General features: G+C 34.2%; 2 protein-coding genes across 4 annotated transcripts in view; both read right to left on the reverse strand.

The window, feature by feature from the left end:
• Nucleotides 1–3,697, reverse strand: part of st3gal4 (ST3 beta-galactoside alpha-2,3-sialyltransferase 4) — a 50,126-nt gene extending 46,429 nt beyond the window's left edge. The window contains 1 exon segment of the mRNA NM_001083029.1: nt 3,620–3,697. The gene's annotated coding sequence lies outside the window, so the exon portion shown is untranslated.
• A 6,292-nt stretch (nt 3,698–9,989) lies between these two features.
• The window catches only part of tirap (toll-interleukin 1 receptor (TIR) domain containing adaptor protein), a 7,191-nt gene continuing 6,210 nt past the window's right edge, over nt 9,990–10,970 (reverse strand). For all 3 annotated transcript variants that reach the window (XM_073929753.1, XM_002667112.8, XM_017352088.4), the window contains one exon: nt 9,990–10,203. In XM_073929753.1, the coding sequence (XP_073785854.1) occupies nt 10,127–10,203 (77 nt within the window). In that variant the 3' untranslated portion in view covers nt 9,990–10,126. The remainder of the gene's footprint in view (nt 10,204–10,970) is intronic.

A 10,970-nucleotide genomic window follows, 5' to 3' on the forward strand; every position in this document is an offset into this window, starting at 1 on the left:
GAATGTCTTCTTTTAATCATGGTTTTAAAAAAAAGTATGATAGAAATAATAAAAGTATGAGGAAATTTAATTAATATCTCAAAATTTAAAGCTGTAACTTGTGTTTTTATTCTTAAAACCACTTATTTTGTTTAAAAAAAAAAACACAAAAATGTAATTTGACTGCTAAAAAAACTGCGTAATACAGTTAAACAGCTCAATATTATTATTAATATTATTAATAACAATCATAATAATAAAAATAATGATAATAAACAGGCTATTTTTAGGGTTAAATGAGTTACAATTTTAAAACAAAGCTTAAGACATTTGAATTAAGCAACAAGCCAGTTTGCAGATCACATCCTTTATCTTAAGCTTGTGAAACATCATGAATTAATGTTGATGCCAGCTTAAAACTCAACTTTTTGGCACTACATTAACATCAGCGAGCCAACGCAAAGATGATCTTTTGGATGAAGAGTTGACATGCTGCCAAAAACAAGGTTAAAACTAATTCTTGTTTTATCATTGTAGTCTCTAATAATTTTTGAAGATGTGCTGGTATAAGCAAAAGTCCAATATTCAAGTCTTGGTTTTAAAATGCCAGCTGAAAACCACTCTGACCAGCTTGGGAAACCAATAAAAACTGTTTAAATCTGCTTAAATCTGTGCATGATGGGATTATTAGGAATAACAGACACAACTGAAAATTGGACATAATGGATTATTGCATCAACAACTGGCAAATAAGTCTAAAACTGTCACTATAGACATAAAATAAAAAGGTTTGTTCTAATCTCAATAAGTTTAGTTAATAACATGTTTGACTTGTTATTTTTTACCTTGAGACCACAAATGTAGAAGGTTTCAAAACTTTGGGAGCTGACTAAACAGACAGCATGTAGTCTACAGCATTTGGTTTTATACTTTCAGACTTTCTCCCTAAAGTATAATTTCAGAAAGGTATTGTTTGCGAATTCTAAACAGAGAAATCATATTAACAGTACAACATTTGTTCATAGTCATTTAACAAGTGTTAATGTTGTTTCAAAGTCATACGATTTCAGACTGAGAAGCATGGTAAACCATAACAAATAATTGTCAGTGTTAAAAATGAGCAAATGTGGGAATATAAAACCAATTTTAGCTCAATTAGCAACAAACACAACTGAAAACTATAGATGTAATGGATTATTGCATCAACTGGCAACAAGCACGTTTAAAGTCTAAACAAACATCACTCTAGACACATGTCTATCTATCTATCTATCTATCACATGTCTATTTGAAGTCTAAATATAAGGTTTGTTTACATTATCGATAAGTTTACGACTTTTAAAACTTACTTATGTTATTGTTATTTTATCAACAAGCATGTTTACAGTCTTAAAAATGTCATTCTAGACACGTCAAAACTACTTTACACCTAAATAAAAGGTTTGTTCACATTTTCGATAAGTGTACAATCTCTACAATCTGCTTATGAATTGCAAGACTTTTTTTTTCAGTTTCACCTCGAGACCACAAATGTGGAACTTAAGATAAAGTTGGTTTTATATTTGCACATTTGGACTTTCTCCTTAATGAAATCAATTTCAGAAAAGTATTCTTTCCAAAGTCTAAGTACGGAAATCATAATAGCAGCCAATGACTATCAAAGTAGCTACACTATTATTAACAGTTAATTAAATAGTGTTAATGTTATTTTGAAGTCATTCTTACATGCAATTCAGACCTAATATTCAAAGTAGCATGGTACACAATATATCCAGTTGTCACTATTCAGAAATGAGCGGATGTAGGAATATAAAACCAACTTTACATCAATTAACACATGAGACAAATGAAAACGAGACTTTATGGATTAATTCATCAACAATTGGCAACAAGTACGTTTAAAGTCTAAACAAATGTCACTCTAGACACATGTCTAAACTATTTTAAGTCTAAATAAAAGGTTTATTTGCATTATCAATAAGTTTACAACTTCAAAAACTTACTTAAGAACTGCTCGACTAGTTATGTTTGTCAGTTTTCTACACTGAGATAGGCTATTATATTCGCAGATTCGGACTTTCTTCTTAATAATATGATTACAGAAAAGTATTCATTGCCAATTCTGAATAGGGAAATCATATTAGCAGCCAATGACTATCAAAGTAGCTGCAACATCATTGTTAACAGTCAATTAAATTGTGTTAATGTTGTTTTGATCTGAATCTTACATGCGATTTTACACCCAATATTCAAAGTAGCATGGTAAACAATCAATACAGTTGTCACTGTTTAGAAATGAGCGAATGTAGGAATATAAAACCAACTTCACCTCAATTAACAACAGAGACAAATGAAAACTACAGACCTTTTAGATTACTGCATCAACAACTGGAAACAAGCATGTTTAAAGTCTAAACAAATGTCACTCTAAACACATTTAAACACAATTTTACCCCAAAATAAAAGGTATGTTTACGTCATTGATAAGTTTACGATTTGCTCGACTTGTATTGTTGACTTGTTGTGTTTTCCGTTTAACCTCAAGACCACAAATTAGAAAGGAGCTACCACATTGTTAACAGTCAATTAAATAGTGTTAATGCTGTTCTGAAGTCAATCTTAACATGCAATTTCATACCTCAATACTCAAAGTAGTGTCGTAAACAAAATATACAGTTGCCACTGTTCAAACAGACGAATGGAAACTATAAACTTAACGGATTATTACATCAACAACTGACAACAAGCACATTTAGAGTCTAAAAAATGTCACTCTAGACATGTCTAAACTATTTTAAGTCAAAATAAAAGGTTTGTTTACATTATCGGTAAGTTTACAATTTGCTCGACTTGTTATTTTTTCAGTTCCACCTCAAGACCACAAATTAGAAAGCAGCTACCACATTGTTAACAGTTAATTAAATAGTGTTAATGCTGTTTTGAAGTCAATCTTACATGCAATTTCAGACCCAATACTCAAAGTAATGTGGTAAACAAAATATACAGTTGCCACTGTTCAAAAATGAGCAAATGAAGGAATATGAAACCAATTTTACCTCAATAATTAAGAAAAAGTTGGTTTTATATTCAAAGATTGGGACTTTCTCCCTGATAATATCTTTTCAGAAAATTATTCTTTGCAAATTCTGAATAAGTAAATCATATTAGCAGCCACTGACTAAAGCAGCTACAACATTGTTAACAGTCAATTAAATTGTGTTCATGTTGTTTTGAACTGAATCAAACATACGATTTTAAACCCAATATCTAAAGTAGCGTGGTAAATAATATACATATATAGTTGTCACTGTTAAAAAATAAACGAATGTAGGAATATGACACAAACTTTACCTCAATTAACAACAGACACAACTGAAAACTATCAACAACTGGCAACAAGCGCGTGTAAGTTACAGTCTTACAGATGCCACTCTAGACACATGTATATACTATTTTACCCCTGAATAAAATATTTGTTCTAAAATCGATCACTTTACGAATTTAAAAAGCTTACTTATGAACTGCTCGACTTGTTATTAGGTCAGTTTCACTTCCAGACCAGCTCAAATGTGGGTCTCTCAAAACTTTGCGAGCTGACTAACACTACACAGACAGCATTTTGAGTCATAAATCAACTTACCAGGATGCTCTTTTGTAGGTCTGCAGTTAAAACACACACACTGATAGTCCGTGAAGTGGTAGGCTAGTTCGTGGTCGGTAATCCCCCCCAGTCCCCCAGATCGAGCACTGCGCGGTTCAGTCACATCCTAGAAGCAGAGCCGCGTTATGAAGAGTTATGACGTTACGAGTGCTCCTCAAAAGGGAGGCGCCGTTGTGACTTTTCGGTTCTCGAGACTCCTTGTTGAAGAGCCAATATAAAAGACAGCCACTATTTCTGCCTCCTAGTTAAATGAGTGTGCTGCGGTCGCTGTTTTCGGGAGACTCTGGGCATAGAGCACATCATACTGCACAGAGTGTACCCTCGGGTTAGTAAAGAAGACTGACTGCGCATGCGCATTTGGGTGGATGGTCGCGAAGGAAAGTTCAGTTTATTTGAGATTACAAATATTATGATTTTTTTGTGCTGGTTGTAACGGTACAACCATGGGATAGATTGTGGCACTACTCTCTATTGTGTTCTTCCTAATGTATTCAATGAATTGTGACTTTCAGATAGGATGAATTCAGGTAAATTGAGACACGTTTTGCCATTGAGATCACTAAATGTGTCCCGAATGACCTGAATTTACCATATATAGAAGAAAAGAGGGATGGACAGACGGACGGACAGAGAGATAGATAGATAGATAGATAGATAGATAGATAGATAGATAGATAGATAGATAGATAGATAGATAGATAGATAGAATGACAAACATGGATGGAGGGATGGATGGACGGATGGAAGGATTGATGGATGGATGGATGGATGGATGGACGGACGGACGGATGGATAGATAGATAGATAGATAGATAGATAGATAGATAGATAGATAGATAGATAGATAGATAGATAGATAGATAGATAGATAGATAGATAGATAGATAGATAGATAGATAGAATGACAAACATGGATGGATGGATGGATGGATGGATGGACGGACAGATAGATAGATAGATAGATGATAGATAGATAAATAGATGGATGGATGGACACAAGGATGGACACAAGGAGAGATGTATGGATGGATCGATCGATGGACGGAAGGATTGATGGATGGATGGATGGAAGGATAGATGGATGGACGGAAAGATAGATGGATGGATGGATGGACGGACGGAAGGATGGATGGATGGATGGATGGCTCGATGGACGGAAGGATAGATGGATGGATGGATGGAAGGATAGATGGATGGACGGAAAGATAGATGGATGGATGGATGGATGGATGGATGGATGGATGGATGGATGGATGGATAAATGGATGGATGGACGGAAGGATGGATGGATGAAAGGATGGATGGACGGAAGGATAGATGGATAGATGGATGGATGGATGGATGGACGGAAGGATAGATGGATGGACGCAAGGATAGATGGATGGATGGATGGACGGAAGGATGGATGGATGGATGGATGGATGGATGGATGGATGGATGGATGGATGGATGGACGGAAGGATGGATGAAAGGATGGATGGACGGAAGGATAGATAGATAGATAGATAGATAGATAGATAGATAGATAGATAGATAGATAGATAGATAGACTGATTGATTGATTGATTGATTGATTGATTGATTGATTAGAAATCTATCTAACAAATAGACTAAAATGTAAACAGTAACTACAGCGACAGCCACAGCCCGGTGAAAGAAAACACATACAAAAATCTGCAAAGTGTCACCCAGAAAAGGGAAATTTTTTTCTCAGAATACTGTCAGTCCAATTTGAATTTGTCTCCCCCCAGTGCAAACTCCACAAAAGTCAAACAGGTTCACTCTTCAATACTGAAATTAAGTAGTTTTGTGTCAGTATTAATTTATGTTTTAAATATCATCAGCAAAGATGAGAGAGAAATTATATTGTTCATTCACAAAAGGTTATATATGCATGTTTTTACAGTCATGAACACCTCATGTCTCCCTCTGCTGTTGTGAAAGTAGTGTGATATTGCTATTTTATTGAATAATTTATTAGATAATAGTTAGAAAATAAAATTAATAATCAGTTTTTATCAGGTAATTAATATGATCAACATTTATTTTATTTAACATGCATTTTAATTAATAAATTGGGTAAATAAATTAAGTATTAATATTAATATAATGTTTCATTTATATATTTTATGAAAATGGTAAAGTGAAAGAGAACCACTGAGTTTTTGCACTAGATCAATCATGAACAGTAGATTTATCAGCAAAACAAGTAATCTAAGCACAAAAGGGATTCAGTTATACATGCTTTAAATGACAAGAGGAGATTTATCGAGTTGATGTATGAGACTAGCTCTGTAAACCTTCAGTTGTGGATTGAATGATATTGATTTCTTGAGTGTACTGATATGATATGATATGATATGATATGATATGATATGATATACTGGTAAATTCGTGCTGGCTATTTTCCGGAAAGAGAAGTAATTTGCCTGAATGCTGTGCTGTGTGAACGCAGAAGGAAGATTGTGCGTGCACGTCTAGAACATGCTGACGTGAGACGTCTGCTTTAGCCAATCAGTACAGTCAGACGCACTCACATCCGCACGGTTTATGAAAATAAACGCCTTTGAATATTTTTCCAGACACATTTAGCTGCTGGATGTTAGTCAGATAACATTTATGTTCATCCTCATGCCAACTGTGTAAATAATTATCGATAAGATGCTTATGATAAGCCGTTGTTTGTTTACCTTCAAGCTCTGCGTCGTGTGTCCCTGTGAAGCAGCCCGTGAGCGCCAGCACACACACACATATCCTGTACATCTCAACATGCAAAAGTGTTTCTCTCTATATGTTTTCATCAAAGATGTTCACAATACTGATCCATCCACTGAGTTTGTGATGCAATTCATATCTACAGCTGTGTGACTTTCCTTCAGTGCACATGTATGTATGGGTGTATTCAAGAGAATAAGAGTATGATTTAAACATATTTTTGTGGAGTATATTACACAAGCACCTCCTCTAATCCGAGCTTGACCTAAAATCAGAGAGAGAAGCGTGCGCCTTGAGCTCATGCATTGTGATTTTCTATTGCCATCTACTGCAGGACTCGTTTTGTAAAATGTATTTATGAAATTCTTCATAACAAAAGGAGGATATCCTATTTAAACAAATGCATAAGCGGAAAAACATCTTGAATGCCACTGATGTCATTAGCATACAATTCAAAGAGTTCAAGGCGAGATTAGGAGCCTTCCTCCTGTGAAATATTAATTTGATTTGAGGTTTGTAATTTGAGTCTTTCAACACATTTCTAAACATAATAGTATTAATAACTCATTTCTAATAACTCAATTATTTTATCTTTGCCATGACGACAGCACATAACATTTGACTAAATATTTTGCGTTGATCTCTGCTCTGTCGACTTTTGATGTCGAAAAATCAACTCTACAGTTTAACAAAGTGACTTTTATTGACATTTTAGTCGTTTGAAATAATATAATGTATAATAAATAATATATAGACAAGCCAGCATTTATTAGAGTACAACATGATCTGTTTAACCCTTTGATGAACCCACTGAGACTGTAGTCATGTTTATTCATAGATTTAAGTTAAAATTTTTTAACCCAAAAGTTGTTTGCCTAAATTTTGACCCAATGTTTTGTTACAACAACCCAGCATTTATTAGAGTACAACATGATCTGTTTAACCCTTAGATGAACCCACTGAGACTGTAGTCATCTGTTTATTTAGAGATTTAAGGTAATTTAAGTTATATTTTTTTAACCCAAAAGTTGTGTTTGCCTAAATTTTGACCCAATGTTTTGTTACAACAACCCAGCATTTGTTAGTGTACAACATGATCTGTTTAACCCTTAGATGTACCCATTGAGACTGTAGTCATCTGTTTATAATTTAAGCTACCCTTTTTAACCCAACAGTTGTGTTTGTCTATATTTTGACCCAATGTTGGGTTATGATAACCCAAAATATTTAACAATATGCAATATGATCTGTTTAACCCTCAGATGAATTCATTGAGACTGTAGTCATATGTTTTATTTAGACCTTTAAGTTAAGTTAAATTTTTTAACCCAACGGTTGTTTGTCTGTATTTTGACCCAATGTTGTGTTACAACAACCCAGCATTTATTAGAGTGTACAACATGATCTGTTTAACCCTGGATGAACCCATTGAAGCTAGTCATCTTTGTGTTTAGAGATTTAAGTTAAAGTTGCACTTTTTAACCCAACAGTTGTGTTTGTCTATATTTTGACCCAATGTTGGGTTACAACAACTCAAATTTTTTTAGAATATGCAATATGATCTGTTTAACCCTTAGATGAACCCATTGAGACTGTTGTCATCTGTGTATTTAGAGTTTTAGGTTAATTTAAGTTACATTTTTTGACCCTATTATTACCTAATGTTGAGTTATGGCAGCCCAGGATTTATTAGAGTGCACAACATGATCTATTTAACCCTTGGATGAACCAGTTGTGACTAATCTTTATATTTAGAGATTTAAATTAATTTAAGTTACACCTTTTGACTCTATCAGTGGTGTTTGTTTATATTTTGACCCAATGTTGAGTTATGGTAACTCAAAATTGTTCTAGGGTGCACAATATGATCTGTTTAACCCTTCGATGAACCCATTGAGACTGTATTCATCTGTTTATTTAGAGATTTAAGTTACATTTTTTTAACCCAACAGTTGTGTTTGTCTATGGTTTACCCCAATGTTGCGTTATGACAACCCAGCATTTTTTGAGTGTACAACATGATCTGTTTAACCCTTAGATGAACCCATTGTGACTTTAGTCATCTGTTTATTTAGAGATTTGTTAATTAAAGTTACATTTTTTAACCCAACAGTTGTGTTTATCTATATTTTGACCCAATGTTGTGTTACAACAACCCAGCATTTATTATATTGCACAACATGATCTGTTTAACCCTTAAATAACCCGTTGACATTGTAGTCATCTGTTTATTTAGAGATTTAAGTTAATTTAAGCTACAATTTTTTAACCCAACAGTTGTGTTTGTTTATATTTTGACACAATATTGGGTTAAAACAACCTAGCATTTTCTAGAATATACAACATGGTCTGTTTAACCCTTAGATGAACCCAATGGAACTGTAATTACCTTTTATTTTAGAGATTTATGTTCATTTAAGTGACACTTTTTTTAACCGAACAGTTGTGTTTGCCAACATTTTGACCCAATGTTGTGTTAAGACAACCCATAATTTTTATAGTGTATAACATGATCTGTTTAACCCCTAGATGAACCCTGTAGTCATCTTTGTATTTAAAGATTTAAGTGAATTTAGGTGACACTTTTTAACCCAACAGCTGTTTAATCTATATTTTGACCCAATGTTGGGTTACAACAACCCAGCATTGTTTTAGATTGCACAGTATGATCTGTTTAACCCTTAGATAAACCCATTGAGACTGTAAACATCTTTTTTTATGTAGAGATTAATGTTAATTTAAATGACACTTTTTAACCCAACAGTTGTGTTTGTCTATATTTTAACCAATGTTTGGTTACAACCCAGCATTTTTTACAGTGTACAAGATGATCAGTTTAACCCTTAGATGAAACCTAGAGTCGGTAGTCATCTTTATATTCAGAGAGTTAAGTTCATTTATGTTACACTTTTTAACCCTTTCAGTTCTGTTGTCTGTATTTTGACCCAACGTTAGGTTACAACATCCCAGCATTGTTTACTACATACAACATGATCTGTTTAACCCTTAGATGAACCCATTGTGACTGTATTCATCTGTTTATTTAGAGTTTTAAGTTAGTTTAAGTTACACTTTTTAACCCAACAGTTGTGTTTGTCTATAGTTTCACCCAATGTTGGGTTACAATAACCCAGAATTTTTTAGAATATGCAATATGATCTGTTTAACCCTTAGATTAACCCATTGAGACTGTAGTCATGTTTATTTAGAGATTTAAGTTACACTTTTTAACCCAACAGTTGTGTTTGTCTATATTTTGACCCAATGTTGTGTTACGACAACCCAGAATCTTTTTGAATATGCAACATGATCTGTTTAACCCTTAGACGAACCTGTTGAGACTGTAATCATCTGTTTTGTTTAGAGATTTTAGTTCATTTAAGTTACACTTTTAACCCAACAGTTGTGTTTGTCTATATTTTGACCCAATGTTGGGTTATGAGAATTCAGCATTTATTAGAGTGCACAACATGATATTTTTACCCCTTAGATGAACCGATTGTGACTGTAGTCATCTGTTTATTTAGAGATTTAAGTTAATTTAAGTTACACTTTTTAACCCAACAGTTGTGTTTATCTATTGTTTGACCCATATTGGGGTACAACAACCCAGCATTTTTAAATGAACCCATTGAGACTGTGGTCCTCTTTTTATTTAGAGATTAGTAGAACACTGGATGGACATATGATACATATACAACACTGTTGCCTTGTCTGCATGTCACTTCCTGGAAGTGAAGAATAAAGTCATTGCAGTGAACACAATGATGTTTATAGCTGACTCTCCTCTCGTCTGTCCGTCTGAGACACACTGCTGGACGTCTCCTTCTCACACACGTCCTTCAAATCTGTCAGAAAAAGAAACATGTTGTTGAGAATTGATATTCTGCTTCCAGACATGGCAAAACATCTCCAAGTGTGGGAAAGGTCGATATGTAAACATTCCCGTCTGGTTTACAGAAACGAGGCTCTATCTTTAATAGGAGAACAGTTTCCACACAATGTATAAGAGAACAGAAACAGAGGCTAAATAAACTATGCATAAACTTATGAATTTGAGTAGAATTTGAGGTTGTTAAAGCATGATGAGACCTTACACCATGCAAAAATAAATAAATAAATAAAATCATATAAATCATGTTATGACCACAACTTTCGTATTGCATGACTTCAGAATACTTGCACAATTTGGAAAACAAGAAAAAAAAGCAGAGTGGGCAATATGCAGAATATCACTTTTGTTATATTACACATTATAACACATTAGTGTTATATTGTGTGTGTTCAGATGCAAATGCTACATCAACCAATCAGCGTTCAGAATATTAAGACACTATATGACGGACGGACGGACGGACGGACGGATGGATGGATGGACGGACGGACAGATGGAAGGGTGGATGGACGGATAGACAGACGGATATATGGATGGATGGATGGACGGACGGACGGATGGATGGATAGATGGATGGATAGACGGACGGAAAGATGGATGGATGGGTGGATGGACAGAAGGATAAATAGATAGATAGATAGATAGACATTACATGTATATCTTACAGTCTGCATGAAAGATGGATGAATGGATGGATGGATGCATGGATGGATGGATGGA

Source organism: Danio rerio, chromosome 18 (assembly GCF_049306965.1).
Source record: "Danio rerio strain Tuebingen ecotype United States chromosome 18, GRCz12tu, whole genome shotgun sequence".
In the NCBI taxonomy this organism is placed as follows: Eukaryota; Metazoa; Chordata; class Actinopteri; order Cypriniformes; family Danionidae; genus Danio; species Danio rerio.